This window comes from Neolamprologus multifasciatus, chromosome 23 (assembly GCF_963576455.1).
Source record: "Neolamprologus multifasciatus chromosome 23, fNeoMul1.2, whole genome shotgun sequence".
Classification (NCBI taxonomy): Eukaryota; Metazoa; Chordata; class Actinopteri; order Cichliformes; family Cichlidae; genus Neolamprologus; species Neolamprologus multifasciatus.
Window position 1 is genome coordinate 6273357 of NC_140460.1, and position 23430 is coordinate 6296786.

General features: G+C 41.4%; 1 protein-coding gene across 7 annotated transcripts; it reads left to right on the plus strand.

Moving 5' to 3' along the window:
- The first annotated feature begins 669 nt into the window (after window positions 1-669).
- tjp3 (tight junction protein 3) lies at window positions 670-23374 on the plus strand. 7 transcript variants are annotated; one of them, XM_085152035.1, is made up of 31 exons: window positions 868-4330; window positions 4367-5857; window positions 10114-10170; window positions 10631-10752; window positions 10851-10953; window positions 11044-11410; window positions 11548-11651; window positions 11763-11952; window positions 12175-12247; window positions 12374-12471; window positions 12595-12694; window positions 12827-13006; window positions 13170-13270; window positions 13978-14062; window positions 14743-14819; window positions 14951-15044; window positions 16770-16843; window positions 16984-17056; window positions 17164-17237; window positions 17362-17425; window positions 17510-17666; window positions 17990-18098; window positions 18190-18409; window positions 18500-18705; window positions 18788-18883; window positions 19012-19091; window positions 19185-19395; window positions 19518-19618; window positions 20508-21083; window positions 22452-22510; window positions 22613-23374. In XM_085152035.1, the coding sequence occupies exons 2-31, from the start codon at window positions 5777-5779 to the stop codon at window positions 22731-22733; spliced, it is 4053 nt and encodes a 1350-aa protein (XP_085008161.1). In that variant the 5' UTR covers window positions 868-4330; window positions 4367-5776; the 3' UTR covers window positions 22734-23374. The 7 variants fall into 7 exon arrangements, with proteins under 7 accessions (XP_085008165.1, XP_085008161.1, XP_085008162.1 ...); XM_085152036.1 differs by having other exon boundaries at window positions 868-4312; XM_085152037.1 differs by having other exon boundaries at window positions 868-1398; window positions 1448-5857.
- Window positions 23375-23430: the final 56 nt, after the last annotated feature.

Genomic DNA, 23430 nt, shown 5'->3' on the forward strand with positions numbered 1-23430 from the left:
TCCATATGTTCATGGCTGGGATGGAGAAGGCCTCCAGCTCCACCTGAGAGCCACAGATGGTCACTTGGAACCAGACCTCCTGAAGTCAACTTTCTTGGTGTTATCGGTGTCTAGGGCCACACCTGGGTGTTAGCTGCTCCATCTCTTTTCAGTGGGCTTACATCTGCGGTATCTTTGGAAAACTTTATGATGTCATTAGTACTGATCAGTACTAATGACTCACATGTGACTGCTCTGACAGTATCAGAGCAGTCACGTGTGAGTGCAGACAATGAGGTGCTCGGCACACTCCCTTGCGGTGAACCAGATTGTACCTGCTGACTGCCTGTCGTTTATCTGAACACAGTTCGGCTTTATTATTCAAGTCCATGCATTGATTTCCACGCCAACGCATTCATTATGAACTTCCCCCTTTAAGAAGCTCCAGGGGAAATACAGTTTCAGGAAGTAAACTGGTGCCCATAAAAGACATTTTATTGGTTTTCTCAGATCAACTTTAAACTTCAGATCAATTTTGTTTTTTAATTTTGATTTCCTGCACCCGAAAAAATAAAACCGAGATTAAAACGGTGACTAACATAATTGCGTAAAGCACACGCCCAAAGCAAACAGGGAGGTTTCACTTCCTGACAGACGCTGCCCCCGACGTGATGACGTTTTTCACCTGTACGTTGAACAGTTAACGCCACGCCTCCTGCTTACACCTGCTTTCAGGAAGATTTGCAGGAGAAGCTTTTAGAAGTAGCGTTACAGACGAGGCGGGCAGGTGAGACCTTAACGAGGAGGACTACTGTTTATTTGGACGAAAGCGGCCTGAGAGTGAAGGAAGAAGCCTCGAAGCTACGAAGAGCACGTTTACAGGTGAGTTAGCGTCGTTTCTGTCGGTGTTTCCTTCCTCCTGCACAGGTAATCAAACCATCTCAGCTTAGCCTGTGGAGTGAAAGGTGAAGCTGAAGGATCATGTGTGACATAACTCTGAATCAAAAAAGTTTTTTTTCTGTGGTTTTTCTCACTTTAGGTGAAGTTAGTCGGATGTTTCCAGGCCTGAAAGCTTTGTCGCTGCTTGACTGCAGTCCTCACAGGCCTGTGTGACAGCTGTGGTTTTCTTCTTAGTCATTTTGTGTGTTTTTGTTGAAGTTCCCTCACAGTTTAACGTGCTTGCCTTAATTTGTGTGCTTGTCTGTGTTGCTGACTGTCAGCTGTAAACTCCACTTTCTTATTCCTCACCTTACTGGTTCGGCAACACATACAAGTTTCTACCTGTCCGGAACTGGAGTTTCACGCTAGTTTCGACTGCATTCCCAACCTGCTGCGTCCTCCTCTCCTCACTCGGCATATTTACACACTCATTGTTTGATTTGGGACTAACACAGTCGCTTAAGACTGATGTTCTCGTAAGTTCCGTACTGCGCATGAGGTGCTTTTAAGATTTTTAAAAGTTAATCAGGGTTTTAAGGTTTCTGTCATCGCAGCTGTAGCTTAGTTCAGTTCAAATAAAAGGAGGAAAAGGTTTAGTCTGCTGATTTTATTCCAGTAAAATAAATACGTGTGTGGCGTCCATTTCCCAGAATGTGGACGTGTACACTTAAATATATTAACCCTCAAGTAATGTAGATTTTATCAGCTAAAATAGCAGAGTGTGCTCGTTTATGATCACACTATTTTTTGAACAGAGAAACACCCACACGCATCTGACAACAATGGCCACAACATCCCTGATGCAGCATTAAAAGAGCTGCATCAGGGCTGAATATACAAATGTAAGGAAGAAGGAAACACACTGCGTATTTGTTTTTCCCATTGAGGAAGTGCTGGTACATTATCCCAGATATATCAGATATGTGGAGTTTCTTATAGTAAAGAAGTCTCAGTCTCTCCAGATGTGATGGTGTTTGCTGCTTTTCACTGCTGTAGTATTAACTTTTTTTTGCAGTCATCATTCAAACAGGGTTTCACACTTCATCAAAGAGGTGCTCACTCCAAGGATGGCTGTAAATGTGTCTGGCTCCCAGCTCTTTGAAAAATACAGGGGTACTTTGTGGTACTGCTTGAGTTTATCAGACGTTATCTATTACCCAACTTGTGCACTTGTGTGTACAAGAAACATGACATTTCTTACAAACCAAAACTTTTTTCTTTCAAACAAAAACCCCCCCCCCCCCCCCCCCCCCCACTCACACGCACATTAAGCAATAGTATCCGGACTTAATCTTTCAAAGTAAGTAAGAAAAGGTTGCCATGTGTCATAAAACCTCCAAACCGAACCTTTTACAGTGTAGCGGATCTTTTCCAGCTGAGTATAGTACATGACATCCTTAACCCATCACCCATATACAGGTGGAAGTGGCTCTTTCCATTTCATTAATATCATTCTACGGGCCAAAAGAGTGCAAAAGGCCAGAAGATCAGAGTGTGATTTGGAAAGACTGGCATCACAAGGCGTCACCCCAAAAATGGCTATAAACGGGCAGGGTGCAATTGGAACACCAAATATGTTGGACATGGTTTCAAATATGCTTTTCCAAAAGCTACCCAGTTTTGGACATGCCCAGAACATGTGAAATAGGGAAGCAGGCTCTTGTTTGCACCGGTCACATGTGGGGTCAAACCCATCCTTGATTTTGCTCAGTCTAGTTTTAGACCAATGGAGACGGTGAACCACTTTGAACTGAATCACCACCAAAACTTTTTTCTTTCTTACGACAGAAAAAAAACTGAAAATAAACTAAAGGTTGGGTACCAGATAAGCTGTGTAACTTTAACAACAATTATTATTATAAAGATATTATAATATCCAACAAAGAATCGAACTAGAGGTCATATATCTCAGTTTCTTGGTTTCTCTTCTCTGGCTGCCTATAAAATCTAGAATTTGAATTCCAAATCCTTCTCCTTATTAAAAATAAAAGTACTGAATGATGAGAATATGATAATAGTATCATATCCTCCCCCCTTTACTCTCACAATGCTGACTTGCTTGGCATTCCTAGAATTTCCAAAATTAGAATTGGAGGCGGAGCCTTCAGCTTTCAGGCAAGTCTCCAGTTTGGATTCGGGAGACAGATACCTTCTCTACTTTTGTAAATGTTGCTTTTTGAGAACCTTTATCATGGTCCTTAGGCTACATTTCTTCTCCACTCACCTCTCAGTTGCCCATGTGTTTATATGCAGCTACTGCATGTTGTCACCTTTGTCTTCTCTCCCATAGGCTGTTTGTCCTCGCCTCTCGTCTTCTCCTTTTTCCCTCCCCTCTCTTTCTCAGGAGTTTTCTTCATGTTAAAGATGAATTTTTCCTTCCCGCTGTGATCAAGTGCTCGCTTATAGGTTGTTGTCTGATCTTTACCTCACAATATAAAGCATCTTGAAGTGACTGCTGTGACACTTTATAATAGAAATTTAATTGAACCGTCAGGTTTTGTTTTGCTTCTGGTTAAAACATAAAGTAGTATTTTATTTGTATATGTGTAATATATAAAGTGTGTTTTGTGTAAAAAGGGTTAAAATATCTAGCTCTGAAATATCTGGCATTTTTAACTTTTACAATGAGGAATAACTTGCATCTTGCACTGCTGCCACTGATGTACACAGGTTTAATTTTTATATACATTTTCTTTTTATATTTCTTAGACATTTTTTATGTTAAGGTGAGAGAGAAACTGTCTTTCTCTTTGTCAGGATGACATGTACAAAAAAAATCTGAGTCTTTGAATCTTGAATCTAATTGCTAGCAAATATCACTAAAATCAACATGTTTAAATCCTAATTATTTTTTTAAAGATGCCATATTATATAATTCCAGTTCTAAATGACTCTATATTTAAATACAGCTGGGGTCATAAGTGACGCCTCTCAGTCTTGACTTGAAGGTTAAAGAGAAAACGCCTCTCGTAGCATATCTACCTTAACGTGTGAGGTATGATGCAACATCCCATATTGTCATCTCCGCCGCCGCCCAGCAGCGCAGAACTTTAGCAGTCGTGCATATAATTCCAGTGATGCCACCAGCATTGCTCACATTTCACATTTTTCCGTCTTTAACGGGAAAACTGAGGGAACTTCCTTTTTTCTTTCCAATTTTGGCTTCCATGATAAAATCAAGCAGCACAGGCCTCTTCTTCTCTTTTTTTCTAAACCGCTTATTCGCCTTGAGCTTGGTTCGAGGAAACTTACCGAAGCACTCCAATGGACGTGTTCGTTAAATAATCGTGACCTCAATCGTTTTTGCTGTGATGGAGCAACCATCCACCATACACGTGTGACCATTTGCATCCTCATGCACAAGGGGCTGAGCCATGTTATGGGGCTGAGCCATGTTATGGGGCTGAGCCATGTTATGGGGCTGAGCCATGTTATGGGGCTGGGATAGCTGTAAAGTGTGTGTTTGCAGTACTACACACAAGACAACACAAGTAAGTCCACTGAGTGTGGAAGCCACAAAGCCCCTGGCCTGTGTAATTGCAGCCTCTTTGCTGATTGTGTAAACCTCTGGAGTATTTGTTCCACAAAGCTCTATATTTTACACTAGGAGGCTTTGCTTTTCCACATTCCCCAACGAGCTCGTGTACTGGAGCCTTCTTGCCTCCGTCGGTTGGTGTTTGTTAGTTTGTTTCGATGATGCAACGTTGAAGAATTTTAGTTATGAATTTTAGTTAGGCCTCTGCATTCATAGTGAAACTCAAGCACAACAAGGTGACCTGGAGTCGATAGTCAGTAGTTTGCATATTGAATAGGCAACAGGAGTGGCCTCTCTATGAAAGCAAAACAAATAGAATATCCTGCTGCCGAGCACACTGCAGTCCTCGGCGTGAATGAGTGAATATTTACCTACTACGAATGGTTTCACCTTTGCTACCTGTTTGTTTTTTTTAGCAACCGTAGACGTCTGTTTATTAAGATCAATTAATAATTCACACCTGGTGCTCTCGCTGACCTCATGCCGGCTATTCCACCTGGCTGAACCCAAGTTGGCATCTAACATCTGTTTTGTTTCTCAAGTTTTATAATACAGACACTGATCTGTGGATGAGGGATTTAGGAAGTAATAAGCTGTTGGATAGTGTTTTCTAGTAGCTTCACCTCCTCTTTGTTCCCCTTCCTCCTCAATGATTTGGGTACATGTCCCACTGAACGCTAAAAAAAAGGGAAAAAAAAAGGCTACAACACGCCCATGCTGTGGGGCATATGTAAATGTTAACCATGGAACAGAGATAACATCAGGCTCTCTGTTGCCATTTCCTGGTCCCGGGAAAAAAAGCCTGTGTAGGCACATCAGGACACTTACACGAAGCTGGGAGATCCATAGTGCTGCAAACACCCCGTCAATTATTAACAGGCCAGTGCTCTCATTCCTCCGATGTAACCATGGCACCGAGCAGACAGAAACTCAGCCGGTAGCCTGGGATCTGCTCCTGCCTTGTGGGAAAGTAAGACGCGCACATACCACTGACAGCGGGAGCAAGTGGACCTGTTTGACTTTATGAGCCTGTCACAAAGGAAACTATTGGGCAGACGGACCTATGGAGCGATCTTCATGTGACTTCTCCATTGGAAGCAGAGGGATGACAGTTGCTACTTTTATTTATTTTTAATTTTTAACTTGTTTTTCTTAGTTTTCTTTTTTTTTTTAATGCCAAATTAATGTTTGTCGTGAAGAGGCTTGCAGACCTGCATCAGTGACCATGTGTGACTGAGACACAGACACAGGATTATTAACAGATTTGCAGACAGCTGGAGATCTTTGGTGTCTGTGAATGAGTGGGTCAGCACTGTTATCATTATGAAGTTGACGGAGCGACTCAAACGGCTGAAGCACTTGGGCTCTGTGCCTCCGGAGCCTCCGCCACTGCTGGTGGTGCCTGTAAGTGAATGGATAGTAGTTATTTTATTTGTAGTTCCTTTTTCTATTACAGTAACCAAGCAGCTTTACATTAACTTCAGCTTTAAGAGAACTTCCCCCCAACACACTCTTCCAGTGCTCTCTGTTAAATATCATGCTCAATTTGAACCCACAGAATTTTATTTTGTATTTCTTTATTTTAGTTGAAAGGTTTTGTTTTACAGTTAAAGAAAAGGTTTGTGAAGTGTTTTAAATCAGCAGAATTTCTTCATGTCTTGTTCATCAATTGTGTCAAAGTTGTGGAAAATGTATTCTTTATTGAACACACTGACTCAGTGACAGTTCAACTTGGCAAAAAGTACGTGAGTGACCTTTGTTTATCTACGTGTGCTCCATAGCAGGCTTTTTCCACAGTTCGGTGTAAGAAGGAATTAATTTTCACTTCAAAGAATCTGGGATATATTTATAGAACGGGCCTCGTTAGGTGATCTCAGTAAGGTCAAAGATTCTGAACATTAAAGCATCGTTTCTCTTCTATTTTTAATCCCTCTGTCACTGATTTCCTTGTGACACAGTTTTGTTTTGTTTTTTTGCTCCTTCACCGAGCCCACACCCGAAGGTATAAAAAGAAGGCCTGAACCCTGAGGCTCCTTCTGTTATGCTTCACAGTTTGGAGGAAAAAAGCTGCTCTTTATTAGGGCTTTTCTTGTAGTGGACAAACTGAACACTGGTTCTGATGTGCTTTTATCATTGCGCTCTCTTTCGCCTCTTTCAGAAGTACGCGTCATGCTCTTGGTGTGATCTTCTCAGGAAGCGTACTCCTAAGGGACCTCCTTAAATTTCTTCCTGTTTTATTGTGGACAGATTAACATGGAGACGGTTAGAAATGTAGATGGCCACCATCATATCATACGAATCTATGATTCTTCCCATACAACCCTGTGAAAGTTGCTGTGATAGAGCCATAACTGACAGAACAGACTTGTCATGTCATTGTTTATTTTTATTTATGAGGAGGAGCCCTTTTTGTAACACACATTTACAATTTTGTGTCTTAATTCAGCGGTCCCCAACCTTTTTTGCGCCACGGACCGGTTTATGCCCGACAATATTTTCATGGACCAGCCTTTAAGGTGTCATGGATAAATACAACAAAATAAAACTAGTACCGGTACCGAAAAAAAGAAAATTTATTCATAACACACTGAAAAGACCAAGGACAACTGAGTAAACGATAAAACGATAACAAAATAACGCTGAAAAACGATTAAAAAAAACCCTGAAAACTATACATTTCACACCTGAGCCTCCACTCTTGCGGCCCGGTACCAAACGACTCACGGACCGGTCCGAGGCCCGGGGATTGGGGACCGCTGTCTTAATTGGAACGTCTGACCACAAGTAGCTTTTAGAGACATATTTTTTCCCCCTTTAACTGTTTGTATTTAGACCTTTTCTTATAATTACTTTAAACCTCTTAAGCTCTTTTGATATTGAAACTAAGCCTAAACCTTACAGTAGTATTAATATATTTTAGTCTCAGTCGTCCACCAGCATCTAAAATAATTATTTTGTAAAAAGACAATAGGAGGATTGTTTGTTCATGGATCCAGAGATATGACGTGTTGAAGGAGACATGTCTAAAACTTTGCATAAAATATGCAGAGATTTGACTTGCAAAGTTCTACTGAAACAAGGTTTTTCCCACATAGAGGAATTAATTTTTTTACTGCCCCGAGAAGTGGTTTGTGAAAACAAACAAACGCTTTCTTAATTTCAGTCTAATTTATTTAACCATAATTGATATTTTAGATGAAATAATAGACTGATTTCAATTACTGTATGTGCAATAACATTAACGGTCATGTGAACGCACCCTTAAAAACTCCCGACCAATCAGTGACTGTCTGTTATTTAGAGCTAAATGATATTTTTCTGCCTTGAAATGAAAAAACTTTCTAGTTCTTAGCTTGAATGTTCAAAGCTATACAAAAACGCAAGGGAGTGATTCCCCTACCTGACATATTTAAGGTGCTTCCCAGTTCTCCCCAGTTCTGGTGGGTTTAAGGCAGGGCCGATCCACCTTAAAAGCCGTGTTTATTTAAGGACACTAGAATGACTCTTAGAGTGGGCAAAGACTCAAAGGGGAGGAGCGCTTTCCAGGTGAGGTCTTTCAGTCTCTCTGCCCGGTGTGAGAGAAACACCCCAGCTGGTCATATTACAACCAATTTCAGCACGAGAATCTGGTTTCAGCCACCATCCATGCAGAGCTCACTGGCGGTCGAAGTAACCTGAGATTACTGGATCTGTGATTGTTTTTCTGTTGCCGGCTCCATATGGGATATAAAGAGCTGGCTGTTTGCTGAGCGCTGGAGGCAGCAGGTGTTTTGTTCAGGGTAGAAATCCCAGTAGGAAATGGAAGTCAGGTTCAAAGATCACATGGTGAGTGCAGATGAAAATAAACGAAGCGTTTATGGACTTAGTTATGCTTCCCTTTAGTGTGAAAAAAGCATAACTGTTAAAGATTTACAGAAATGTAAGGACACAAGTCATTAGTGATGTGCATCAGCTGCCTTAGATTAATGTTGTTTGAAGCTGGAAAAATGATGACCTGAAAATGGAGGAGTGTCCTAAAGGAGTGCAGCTGCAGGCTTGGCAGTCTTGGATCAGGCGTCTATTAGCAGATAACAAATCACTGTCGGCTGTCGTTTGTTTTTGTAAATAATCAATTTTCTTTTGGAATATGGACGATGCTCATATTTACATCTCATCTTTCTCTGATCTATAACGATGCGATCTTTATCTGCAGTTTCACATGCATCTCATTGCTCCGACATCGTGACCTACATCCAAAGTTAAATTTTAACTGGTTGTAAAGTCAGTGAGCTGTAAATGAGCTCTGTGAGCGTAGACCTTCCTGGCAGCTCGGTGTCCTTCTACATTAAGTTGTTTTGTATACTTTGTTGCTGATGTGATTTCCATAAAGGCATATACTCCAACTACTCATCAAGCCTATTCACGGACTCCTCAAAAAAATTGCTTTGTTTGAAAACTGGCACACTTAAGTGACCTTTATATGTCGCTTGCAGCTTTGAATCTATAAATGCAACGAATCTACAGCAGATTTTAAAAAAGAATAAAAAAACGTAACTACTTAAGCTGCTGTTTCAGTCTACCTTATCGTCAAATCAGAAAAAGTCATGACCAGCTTTTGTTTGAATACTAATGTCAGTACTTGTATTTTGGTTTTTTTTACCTTCTCCAGTTTATGATTAACCAGGTCAAACAAGAGGCCTGCTGTTCCCAGGTTAGACATTGTACACCTGCGAGTTTAAGGTTTTCTTGGTGATCATTTGTGAGATTTTGTTTTTTTGTGTAACCTAATTTGAAAAACGAAATTGTATAATTAGGTTACGTGTTTGGGTGTGACTGGACGTTGGGTGCTCGGCTGATGTTGCTGTACTTTGAGCACGAATGTGCGTCAGGGCCTTGTACTTGTCGTGTGCCCTTTTCACAGTGTTTAAACAAACTCTAAGTCTAAGCAACACTACACCACTGTGTGTCTGACTTGAGTATCAGGCTTTACTCGTTCTGGCTGTAGCTTAGCAAGTGTCTTCCTCGGTGTATGAAATATAGTCCATGACTAGGCTGCAGTGTTGGCTTGTTTTTTGTTTGTTTTTTTAAATGCAAATCACGTTAGGCATGTTGCCATGTTCCTGTAAGTCAAAGGTCGTCTGTTGTCGCTGATATAAATCCCTCCCACAAGAATCTAATAGTTCCTTGTCACCAGTTGCTCTACAGTTTCGTTCATCCCCACGTACTCCGCCAAACAGCCATGTCTGCCACTTGTTCCTTATCTCAGATGCCAGGATGGAAAGCTCTTATTTGAAACAATAAGCTAAATATTGTAACTTGATAATGTCAGCATGGACTGTGTTAAGGGATCCCATTGCATTTTGCTCAATTCTTATATATATATATATATATTAAAAATTTTCCAGTTGTTGGTTGTAGTCTGTGGTGTAAAGGTGGTTAAAAACATGCACACACATACCAGGTAGCCCCTCCTCCATACTGGTCAGGCAGGATTGCGACAGGTGAGAGCATGTTGAGATCAGGTTCACGTATTGGCACATTCGGTCTTCCACTCAGGCTCAGCTGTCCTCTCTGTAAGGACCTGGACTATATGTTGATTATGAGTTAATTAATCATGATTTATTGTCAATTGCTATAAAAAAAGATTATTTTTCTTATTGTGTTTTTTTTTCCCCCCCCAGAAACCAGGCATGGAGGAGATAACAATATGGGAGCAACATACAATAACACTAAACAAAGTAAGTGATTTTTGTTTGTTTGTTTGTTGTTGTTTAATTGAATAATTGAGATATATATGTGAGGTGTTATGGTGAATCCGCTAGCGTGTTTTACTTTTCCAGTTGTTTAATCGACATGAAATAATCAGTCGGCTAAATTAAGTTTAACATGGAGATTCTAGTGTGTGGCTAAACAAATACACATGTGGAAAGTGTGTTTCGTTGTGGTTTTTGAGGGACTGTGTTCAAGTCCTCTTAGTTTCACAGCACAGGCTCCGTCAGGAATTCAGTGACACACCCTGCTGCACCCCACGGCACCAGCCAGCTCTTCGCTGTCCTCCCTCATTGTTGGCGACACTGGAATGTGTTCTTTCCTCCTCCTATCTCTCTACTGTATCTCCCACTCATGCTCATCCAACCACCTACTTCCCTGCACTCTTTACTGACCATCATTTTCTTTCTTGTTCTTTCTAAATGGCAGGATTCCAAACTAGGATTTGGTTTTGCAATATCAGGAGGCAGGGACAAGCCGCAGCCCGATGGGGACACGTCAATTCTGGTGTCAGATGTGCTGCCAAATGGACCAGCCATGGGACGGCTGTTGTAAGTTGGAGGCCTTTTGCTTTTAAGTGTAGAGACCTCTTTAAGATTTGACTGTTGAATGAACACCTGGCTGCCTGTGTATACTTGTACTTCTGCAGCACCAAAGACCAAATTGTCATGGTCAATGGCGAACCTATGGACAACGTCCATTCTAACTACACCATTCAGACCCTGAAGTCTTGCGGCAAGACTGCAAACATAGTAAGTGTGCACCGAGCCTTATTTAATTCGTGCCAGGTGGCTTCCAATCTTGGGTTTCTTTCTGATGGGCATCTTCTGCGTCTTTCCCAGACAGTGAAACGTCCTCGTAAGATCCAGATCCCAGCAACCTCATCCACCAGACCCACTCGGGCAGCCTCGCACTCCAACTTGCTGGATGCGGACCCTCCGAGACGCCAACGACGCCACTCCGATGGGAGCGACAACATGGACGCCAGCCGCAACCGTGACGATGACCGCTATCGCGCCGATGACCGTTATCGCGCCGATGACCGTTATCGCACCAACGACCGTTACACGCGCCGAAGCCCCACACCCGAACGCAACGGGCTTGCGAACGCGGCGCCGTTGATTTCATCGGGGTACAAGAGGCTGCCGCTCAAAAATGTTTCAGAAAAACCCATCAGAACTACTTTGATTAAAAAGAAAACCACAGATGGTAAGATTTCAGGGATGAGAGCGAAGGGAAACCTTTTTTGTTTGTGAAGAAGCAAAGCTTTTTAGACAAAAGAATCTGCTCAGCTCTTCTTTTTTAAAGTGCTTATTTCAGTATTTCTGGCTTTATTTTTTCTGCAGAGTATGGACTGAAACTGGGCAGTCAGATCTTTATCAAGCACATGACAGAAACTGGCCTAGCTGCAAGGGAAGGCACCCTGCAGGAGGGCGACCTCATTCTCAAGGTAATATTTCACTTGTCTTGGAGTATTTTTAAGCTACAACTATTCTACAGGACTGGAAGATTTCATTATTAATCTTCAGTTTGTCTTAATCAAATTTGTATCTGTGAGCAGATCAATGGCATGACAACAGAGAACCTATCCCTGCTGGAGACCAAGCACCTGGTGGAGAAGAGTAGAGGCAAACTGACCATGACGGTCCTCAGGGATGACCGTAGATTCCTGGTCAGCATCCCAGAAGTGGAGGACAGCCCCCAGAACAGCGATTATGAACGTCGCAAAGACAGCAGCTCAGAGCTGGATGGTAAGGGAATCAAACAGAGGGGAAAGGTGGAGAAATCAAAACGGTGAAGCAGCTTCTACTTATTTCATGGGTGAAATCAAAGTCCTGTGAAGTCGGTCTGATCCTGTAATGTCCCTCATGCTTTTGGGCTACAGGCTCAGATTAATTAATTCAAGACTATCTTGCAAACACCCCCCTGTATAGCTTAAAGTTAATACATTTTCTGTTTCTGTGTCCCATCAGAAATTTCAGACATTGATGAGGACGTTCGAGCCCACAGGACACGTCCAACCGCCAAAGAGAGGCGGACACGCAGGTACAGACTTTACCCTGTCACCCCGCCTAGTAAAAACTAAGTCCACCGATGTAATGCACAAAAAACGTTAATCCTTTATTGGATTTGATCGAAAAGCACTGAAGAAATCTTTTATTTCTCACACAGAACAAAAGCTGAACCTCCACTGCCAAAGTCTCGGGATCAATCGCCTGTGCGCTCCACCTTATCCCGGCCACCTGTAAAAGCCTACGCTCCTCGCCGAGGTCAGTCCTGCAGAGAATTACTTTATTTTATTTTATTTATTTTTTTTGTGCAGAAGCACAAAGATGCTTGTACTCAAACCAGCACTGATTTGCTGGTTTTCTAACTGTTGATTATTTATTCAGCTCCGTCTGAATCTGAGTCCGACCACAGTGCATCTCCTCCTCCTCCTCCCGTCAGGAGAGAGAGGGACAGGGACAGCCTGGACCAAACCAACAAATACAAGTCAGTTCACACGGATGATATCATTAAAATGACCTAGGTTTATTTTATTAAAGTATATATACATATGTTACTACATATTAAATGCAGTTAAAACTGTATGAGACATTATTTTTGCTTTTACTCTTTGAGCAGATCTCTGTCAGGAGTCTCCACCCTCCCCAACCCCAAATCCTCTCCTGTTGCTCTCAACTGGACTGCACCCGCCTCCTCCACTTCCTCACGCCCTCGCAGGCCGGTGTCGGAGTCAGACTCTGACCCCGAAGGTTCCCTACCCCCACGCAGAGATGGCCCTCGTCTGGACAGTAGATACAAGTACGGACGTTTCTTTATCCAGTTCCAGGAATAAACAACAAAAGCACCAAGATCACTTGCACAGAAATATTCAAAAACAGAAGCCATAATTTGCACCAGCGGCATCAGTTATTTTGGTAAACAATTATTCATTCACGGCCCCAACCCTTTCTTGTCTCTGCAGAGTTCTGCCTGATCGTTACTCAGGCCGGGCATCTTCCCCCATCGTTGTTCGCCAAGATCCACCAAGGAGGGTCAACTCACCTGTGAGAGGCCCGCCTCCAGGTCTGCACAAAAACACGCAAACAATCCAGTCTCCTTGTGATGTACACGTCCCGGACTTTGTCTCACACCTCCTTGGAAATATTTACTTTATCTTTAAATGTTTGCTTATGATCACGTGTCAGCAGTGAGATGAAGCTAAGGCCAGAGCAGAATATGAAAGATGCACATGAAAACATAAGATGGCTTGTAAGTGAACGAATGTAGAAGAGTAAAAGAGGATTAATCCAGCAGTGCACGCATGAATGCATGTAACACTGCAGAGGCTGAGGGATGATTATTGCAATACACTTCAAATATAGAAGGAAGTGATGGCTAAAAAAATAATATTCATGTAAATATTTTTGAAAGCATTATTTCTAAGTGAGTAGATCAAAGCATAAAGGTGGAAAACATGTATAACTCTTCATTCAATCGTCTCATTGAGATCAAAACATTTTCCAAGAAAGGAGAGACGACAGATGCAATAATCATAAATAATGTTGGGTAATAAAGAAACTGTAGTATCTGAAAACAGTTGTACAAATGTGATTCCACACATGAGCATTAAAGATGCTGGATTTTGAATTGTGGAGATTTGAGGCGTCTCGGGAACGTAAACACACAATGGAAATGCTGCAGATTAATCAGAAGTAAATATGTTGTTTACTGTTTAAATTAAAAAAGAAAATTAATAAAATTAATCTATAAACACTTTTCTTTCTCCTCAGATTCTGACTCCGAGTCGGATGGCTTCTCTGAGCCTCCTCAGAGGCGTAGCACCACATACAGTCAGGACTCTCTCAGCAGATACAGGTACACATGAAACCCCCACACCTACCTGAAACCCAACAAGATCTCACGGACCGGAAACTGAGCAGTCTCTGTGGCTCTCTGGTTGTTAAACTTAGTTAATCATATATATATATTTTTTTTAATGTTAAACTACCTAACCTTTGCTCTTTGAGTTGTTTAAATTTGATTTTCATTTTGTGCTTTGTCTCATTTTGAAATTTCTTTTTATTTTGTCTGATTTTTCTGTTTTTGACTGTGTACAGAATCTGTGCTTTAATTTTGTTGACCAATAAAATAAAACTGAACATGTCCTCTCCTATATGTGGCTGAAGTGTTGATTAAATCTAGGACACTCGTTGCAGCAACAATCATATCGTAGAATAATTCCCTAAGACTCAAATCAAGTCTTTCAAATTTTTGCGTACTGTGCATGTGTTATACAGCATGTTTGAATCTCACAGTGAGCATCACAATCAACTAGCTAATAGCTAAACTTAATAGTGGTTAATTTCAATCAGTCACAAAGCAGTTTACCGCCAAAGAGAGAGCTTCCCTCAAACAGAATAAGGTGAATATTCAATATTTTAGTCTCATCCTCTCATCAATAATCGTCTATTAGCCGCTGGTCCCCGTCGCCAAACGTAACTGAGATTTGTTGTCTTCCTCCTCCCTCACTCCCACCTCCCTCTCTTCTCTTCCAGGGTCCTGCCAGATGTTTCCCTGCAGCCAGAGGTGGAACCACCAAAATGGAGCATTGCCAGCAATCCACCACAGAAAGGTGTGTGTGTGTGTTTTGTAGTGAGCAGTGGGAGTTCATATTTGGTGCCTGGAATCTAAAAGGACGCATGAGTCATCTAACAAATAATAAAACTTTCCATAAAGACAGTCTTGACTTATTGATCTCCACAGCGAATTCAGACTCTGAATCCGAGGCCAGTTATGCGGCAGTCCCCAAGAGGGAATCCACCGGCAGTAAAAACTCAGCAGCCAGAAATAGATACAGGTGAGAGACGCCTTCCACTTTGACTGTCTCATCAAACACATGAGTCGTGCCTCAAGTGCTTCATGCTTCAACACCTATATTTTTATTTATTTATTTTTATATCCACCTTCTTTTGATTATAATGGAACTTAATGCCTCGTTTTGCTCAACATGGCAAAAGATACACTTGAAAAACTTCCCAGAAATCATCATCTGGTTACTCACAAAAAAGGAAAAAGAAGATCAGATCAGTTTCATATAGGAACTGATTTCTCTTTAAGGGAGCTACACCCACTGACCACATCACTGTGTCAGAAGGAAGCACACACGAGGGGATCGTGCTTTAATGTCACATTAATGTCACTTCCTTCGGTACCTACAGCTTCCCTTCTTGTTCAGAAGGAAAATGGTTCCTACATGAAACCACTCAATTTAATAAACTGCTTCTAAAAATAAACACTGCAGCCAACTCTTTCCAAATTAATATTATTTTATTTTGTTTGTCAGTTTTGTTTACGTTTACTATCCTAATATAAAACCTCACACATGTCTGAGTATGAACTCCTACGTGATCAGGAATTTAAGCGACCAAACTCGACACACAGGTATGTCTTAGGCCCCTGAAGCTTATCTGTACCACATATTTCTTGATGTTGCTAAGCAACAACATATCAACAGAGACATTGTTAGCATCGATGCACCTCTGACACCTTTGTAAAACCACAACATTTTAATATAATAATATTTATATTCACAAAAGTTGAATATGATGGTTAACGCCGCTATATTGCGCAAAAGTCTTGAGCTTTCTATTTGTATTTTTTGTTTTTTAAGCAGTCTTGAGCACTTCTCTAGTCTTTCTGAAGTTTTCAGTCCAGTCCTTGTACCTGTCCATTTTCAGAGGAAGGTTTTGATTTGTTAAGCCACTTAACACTGACCTATGAAGCATCCAGAACTAGTCCAATGCAAAGAACCAATTTTCAATCATATTTTAACTTTTTTTTTGCCTTATTTACTGTATTTACATGTATTTCACACATTTCAGTAAATTACCTCAACCATTGTAAATGTGTATGCGTTAGTCCCCGTAGGGAAACTACTCCTCTGCATTTAACCCATTCACTCAGTGCAGCAGTGGGCAGCCACCAATGCAGCGCCCGGGGAGCAGTGTGTAGGGACGGTACCTCAGGGTAGCTGTTCAGTGGAGTTGAACCCCCGACCTTCTGATCATGGGGCAACCACTCTACCTACTGAGCTATCCCTGCCCCCTATCCCCATTTTCCATTTTCCAAGAAAAATGTCATGAAATAAGTGGCGATACGAGACTTTTGCACAGTACTTGTTTTATTTATTGCACTTTTAGCACGGGCTAGAAATAATTTAAAGCTGCAACTGTAGAAAGAGAAAGTGAAAATATGAGAAATGCAAGTTACAGCTTCACTGTGAGCTGCGGGAAATCACACCGAGAGGATGTCCGACAGGTTTTTATGCTTACCGCAAACACAACTGTTGCCTGATAGTAACGTGCTTTGTGCACACGGGGGCTCATTACATGACTTCCTGCAGTGATTGCATCACATAATATTCAAACTGCCGACTTAGAAAACCACACGGGATTTCGATATAACTAACATGCACTAACTTGACCGTCAATTTATGGCTTTTGATTTCTCATCGTATGTTTAGGGAACATTTAACAAGATGACGGCTGAAATTTAATCCAGTTTTCCCCCATTCTTCTCTCAGAGTGCCTACTTCAGTGCCTGTAAAGCAGGAGCCTCCTCATCGAGCCCCGTCGCCCGCTAGACCGCCTCCAGATGGTCAGCTGATTACTTTTTTGCTTCATCTTCAACCTCTCTTTCTCTCTGTTTTAGATAAAAGCATTAGAGCACCACAACCAAAGAAAATCCTCACAAACTGAAGTCTCCCTGCTTAAACTTTTCATTTTTTTTAAAACCAGATTCCTCTGAGTCAGATGAGCTTTCACATCTTAGGAGGTCTGGCAGCTCTGAGCGGGGGAATAGTCACCGCAGGTACATCAGGAATTAATTCATTACAATCAGATTAAAATATGGCAACCCGAAATGTATTTTCTCTTAAATAACCAATGTTACTGATTTCTGTTTTCTCCACCTCAAAGTGCTCCTCGTGCTGCAAATGGAAACGGCACCATCAGGTCTGGGATTTCAGTCAAGAACAACCCGCCCATCTACTGTAAGGCTCACGATGTTTAGCATGATTAGCATAAATAAGTTTTCGATCTGTGGGTTGAAATAAACAAACCTTTCTTATGAGTTGACATCTTTTAGGCGTCTAACCATCTCTGCGTTTCTTCCAGCCAAACCTGAAGAAGAGCCCCTCTATTCCCTGCCTCCAGATTCATACCCATCATCTATTCCAGGGTGAGTGCCGCATTTGCTTAAAGCGTTGCCCCGTGTCTTAGCGTCATAGCAACAGTAATCTGATTCCTTCGGTTTCCCCTTTAGGTACAGCTCAGATGTGAAGACAGTGTCATTTATAAAGGAGAGCAGTTTGGGTCTTAGACTCGTGGGAGGCAACGATGTTGGGATCTTTGTAGGTGGAGTCCAGCCACACAGCCCTGCATATGAAAACGGGATGAAGGAGGGAGACCAGATCATGCAGGTGACCTTTGTTTGCACACCTTATATGGAAGTGGTTATGGCGGCATCGATTAACAGCGTCTTGTCCAGTTTAGAAAAACTCTTTAGCTTAAATGAGATGTTTATGCTTATTTGCATTTATTAGGTTTCTTTTTTGACTGTTGTTGTTGTATTAGTAGTATCCATGTCATATGTACAGAGTAAAAATGACCACTGTCCAAACCTTATGCTCCTAGTTGTACATTTACACTGTTATCTGACACCTGTCCATTTTTTTTAATATTTTAAATATGACAGAAAAAGACCAGAGTCCAAGTTCATCCCTGTTCTTCTTCTTTTTTTCAGGTTAATAAAGTTGATTTTGGCCATTTCACACGAGAAGAAGCTGCCAACTTCCTCCTTGAGCTCAGGACAGGAGAACGGGTGGAAATCTCCACGCAGCATAAGATGGACAGTAAGTGAAGAGCAAAACCTTAATATGACACCGAGATTACTTCTGTTGAGTTGTGTCACAAGTCACAAAATCTTATTTCGTCTATCTTCAGTTTACAAAAAGATCCTCAAGTCCAACCTGGGAGACAACTTCTACATCCGCACACATTTTGACCATGACCCCGATAACCCCATTGGTCTGGGCTTCACCAGAGGAGAGGTGTTCAGAGTGGTGGACACAATGCATCGTGGAAAGATAGGCAACTGGTTGGCTATCCGCATGGGGAATGACCTGCACGAGATGGACAAGGGAACTATCCCAAATCAGATCAAGTAAGGAGAAAGGAAACGATAAGCAGATGAAGATCTCTTTGCTTCCACGAGGACTGTTTCAGTTTTCGCATCTGCCGTCTTTTCCTGCAGGGCAGAGAAGATGGCCAACATCGAGAAGGCACAGCGGGCGACCGGAGAGAGGCAGGCATCCGGACCGAGAGCCGAATTCTGGAAACTACGGGGGCTCCGAGGGAATAAGAAGAACGAGAAGAACATGCGACGGAGTCGCGAAGACCTGCTGCAGCTCACCATTCAGGGCAAATTCCCAGCTTATGAGAGAGTCCTGCTCAGAGAAGGTTGGCATTTATACCCTCACACAGATACTTTGTTTCATGCATAAAGGTCCAGGTTTAACAACGTTTACTGGTTTTTCTCCAGCTAATTTCAAGCGGCCAATTGTTATTCTGGGACCTCTTAATGACATTGCCATGGAGAAGCTGGCACGAGAGATGCCTGATGATTATGAAGTGGCAGGTTGGTTTGTTTTGGGCAGTTTTGATGCCCCTTTTTTATTCTTGAGTATTATTTTCCTCCTTTTTCACTTATTCTCCTCATCTTCTATTTATATTAAATATTTTGGGGGTGTTGTTATATTTCTACAGAGATGGTTCCTCGCAGTGGAAGTGCAGATGGCAGCTCCACAGTTATTAAATTGGACACTGTGAGGAGAATAGCAGAGAAGGTGAGCAGTAACATTACATTTATGTTTACAGTCATGTTTTCTGTGTCTTTGGTATTTCCTCTTTGATTTTTTTTTTCCCCTCTCTCTTCCCAGGATAAGCACCCTCTGCTGGATATCACTCCCACTGCAGTGGAAAGGCTCAACTACATCCAGTACCACCCAATGGTTTTGTTCTTAGACCCTCACAACCGCAAGGATGTCAAGACCATGAGGCAGAGGTACAGCCCCAAATCCAGCAAGAGCTCCAGACGCCTTTACTCACAGGCCATCAAAATGAGAAAACACTGCAGCCACCTTTTCTCAGGTAATTTTAACACTTAAAGCTTTTTCCAGTACATCTATGAGGAAATAAATTTTTCCCTGTCTGCTGGTACAAGTTAAAATGTTTACTTCTTTTGATTTACTTTTTTGTTTTTCCCCCTTCAGCTCGAGTGGACCTGGATCCCAGCTCCCACTCTTGGTACGAAAGTCTAAAGAATAAGATTCGCCACGAGCAGACCAAACCCGTCTGGGTGTCTGAAGTCACGGTACAACACACGGCTTCTCTTCACACACATCTGTACACTAAAGCGATTATGAGATATTATTTTATATACAGATTGATGTGGTGTTTTGGGTTTTTTTTTTTTCTTAATTTATTGCTTTAGTTCTTATAGCAATCTAATGAGAGCACCGACTCTCATGATGTAGTTTTACATCTTTCTGTTTATTAATCCAAGTGCTGTGTGGCTCAAATGATCCATAAACCTGATTATTAGTTAATTTACACACATGTTAAGCCACAAGAAACAGAGTAGTTTGAACTACAGTTTGTTATTGACCAAAAACTGAGCCAACGTGAAATTCTAGAAATCTGCAAAAACAAAAATTGCACCTGTAAATAAAAACAAAGCTTATGATGATGAGTTTGTGATGCTGGTGTGATTGAACCAGCTTTAAAAAATTCTCGGCTACAAAAACAAATATAGTGCAACACAAATGAAGCATAGCACTCTGCGTGGTCCCAAAGACTGTACATAAAAGATGGACAGGCCATCTTTGCTGGGGTACACTAGCTGCAAAAAGACATGCAGTTCTATGGAAGTCTGTGAGAAAATGACCCTCTGGCTTCTCTGACTGCTAACCTGTGTAAACGCTTTCCTGATGAGTTTATGGTCTAGAGTTTTACGTCTTTTTCTGAAGTTCACTTCTTACTTTATGGTTTCGTTAGTCAAAAATGAGAATAAAGCAAATTATGGTATCATAAGAGCGTGCAGCACCCGCAGTTTCTCCCCTCTCTTTAATACAGAGTTTGATATAGTGGTGATATATTTTACAAAACAAACTGTTTTAATTAATATTTTTTCCATTGATTATTTATTGTAAAGTTAGTTAAACACTAATAACTAAAGCTGTTTGATTTCTCTGTGTGCACAGTTGGAGAGTGGTGGAGAACAAGATTTGGATGCTTTGGACCAGAACCAGACTGACTACCTCAGTGCTGCTAGTGACCTGGAGGACACCGATGGAGAGGGCTTCACAGACGACGCCTACACTGACAACGAGGAACTCGAGGAGGCTTACCCTGGTCAAAATACAGCCAAGGTCCCAGGGGGCTCCAGGGTAGCTGGAGCTGCTTTAGCTCGATCATCCGAGCCAGCGTTTGAACACCACAGCCCCTCGATAGAACCCGAGGAAAGCGATGACGCGTACGGAGTCAGAGAAGTCCCGCCAATAATGCACGTACCTGAACCCAGGTCACCTCGTCAGGCGAATTACAGCCCGCCGCGGAGCGATGCCGAGGAGGAAGATGCCTCTCATCGCAGTTTTACAGACTCAGATTTCAGCGCTCTTGATGTAGCTTCACAAGCCGCTCCGTCTGAAGGACCGCCAGATTTTAGAGCCCCCGACCCCACAAGTCAGTACTCAGTGGACGAGCCTTCATACACAGAGGAGGAGCCGGAGAGCTTCCAACACGCCAGCCTGTCTGCCATCGAAGACAGATTAGAGCAGGTTTGTGCCCTCATTAAAGCAGTTACTGGATACCAGTTCTTTTTTTTTATCCTTTTATTTAAAACCAGCTGTGTTTCAGTCCTTCACTTAACAACAAACAGTTTTGATAACAAAAGATTAATTTAATTTTTGAAACAATAAAACAAAATTAAGTATTACTTCTAGTTTTTACTCAAGTTTAACGAAACTTGAATTTAAAATGAGGGACATTTAAGGACGTCAACTAAGACTAAACAGATTTAGTTTAAAAAAGTAATTAATTAAAAAAAAAAAAACATCATCCAGAGTGTGCCAATGTTTTATTTTGTTTTGGATTTTTCTGTTCCTAAGAATGTGCACAATTTAATAAATCCCAGGACAATGTGTATTAATACATCTGAGTAATACAGTATTCAATTCAATTCAATTCAATTTTATTTATATAGCACCAAATCCCAACAAAAGTCGCCTCAAGGCGCTTCATAGATACAGAGAAAAACCCAACAATCATATGACCCCCTATGAGCAAGCACTTTGGCGACAGTGGGAAGGAAAAACTCCCTTTTAACAGGAAGAAACCTCCGGCAGAACCAGGCTCAGGGAGGGGCGGGGCCATCTGCTGCGACCGGTTGGGGTGAGAGAAGGAAGACAGGATAAAAGACATGCTGTGGAAGAGAGACAGAGGTTAATAACAGATATGATTCAATGCAGAGTATTCAGACAAGTTCAGAGGATAAAAAGAAATAATAATAATACAGGCCTGGTCAGATGACATGCTGTGGTGAATGATGAATTTCCAGAGCTGAGCATTTGTTTCCTTTAAACAATCTGTAATCGATTACAAAATTCCCTCAGGTTTTCTTAACTGAAGGTGTTGCATCCTTTAAAAAAACCCAAAAAACTCAAGGTTCATTGGTTTTTCTTGTTTGTCTATTTCTTGTTTAAAGAACGTGACTATGTTTAGTTGACACAGAAAGTTCTGGAGGTGTTTTCAAGGAGAAAGTTCTGAAAATTTGTAGTCTGTTTTATTTCCAACTTTTTAAATGCAAAGCTAAATTAAATTCACATTAACCTTTTTAATAAATTTTTCTTTTTCCCCTCATTTTTGGTACCTTATCATAAATTCTTCCTGGCTATGGAGGTGATGCCGAATTGGCACACATATAACAACCTCATTTTAAATTCAGTATAAAGATTATAGTAAGTGTGGTTACTGTTTTTCAAGAGGTTTACAGCCTGTTTGTCATCATGAATACAGAGACTACGACAAATCCTCAGTGTATTAACTGGTTCGGAAAGGCTTATGTGGATTTTAAAATCCATCTCTTAAAATAGTCTCTTAAGACTAAATAATTGTGAGAAGTCACTGTTTTATATCCTCTGTTACAGGCTCGCTCGAGAGAGGAAGAGCCCAGAGATGAGGAAAAGAAAGCCCCGCAATTCATCGTGTAAGTCTTCTTGAGCCGTCTGCGGGTTTATGGGGTTCGTGGAGTAACGCCAGACTGAGGCTGTGCGCTGATTTTTGACCCATCTGTTCTTCTCCCGTACAGGCTCGCACATCACCACCAAGCAGTCCAGTTCAGACGCACACAGATCCAGGGCAGCGACAGCTCTGAGGATGAATTTGACGATGCGGACGATATGGAATGGGGTCCCGCAACTGAGCTTTAGATGCCGAGAGGACTGATGCGGCTTTTCCTTGTGATCTACAAAGGACGTGGAAATGATTTCATTCCCGCACTGAACTCTGTTGTCTTGGATGGTATTGTCATAGTGTTTTTAAATTCATGTAAAGGGAGCCTCGTTCAGGTGTCACTGTAGCCTTTAATGACAACTGCAAGTTTTAAAGTCACCAAAAATCCTCTCAGATGAATGTTGAGATCAAAGTGCCTGATTTGTTTGGTTTTTTTCCCAGTGTTTTTTGTATTTATAAAAAACAAAACAAAACTCTTTGTGAAACGAATCAATTTCAAATATGTTTTATAAGAAATCCTATGAAATATGCATCATTTTAGGAATAGCAAGGACATTTATACTTTAGATTTTTCTACATTAAACTGTTTGTTCTTCTGATTTTAAAATGGGTTTGTTTGATGATGCAGGACGACGAAAACGTACTTGTTCAGCTTCATTTTACCAAGCTGTCACTTAAGATCACTCATATTAACATAAGTGAAACTGTGAATATTACATGTGTTACTATGGACATTCACTGGATAGTAAGAGTAAAAGATTGGCACACTATTTAAGTTACCACTGACTGTCAGAGGCGTCAAAGGACCCAGATTCACTTTGTTGTTGTTGCTTTTTTTTTTAAATATATATAAATATTTAAAAAAAAAAAATCTATTTGGTAATATTAGCATCT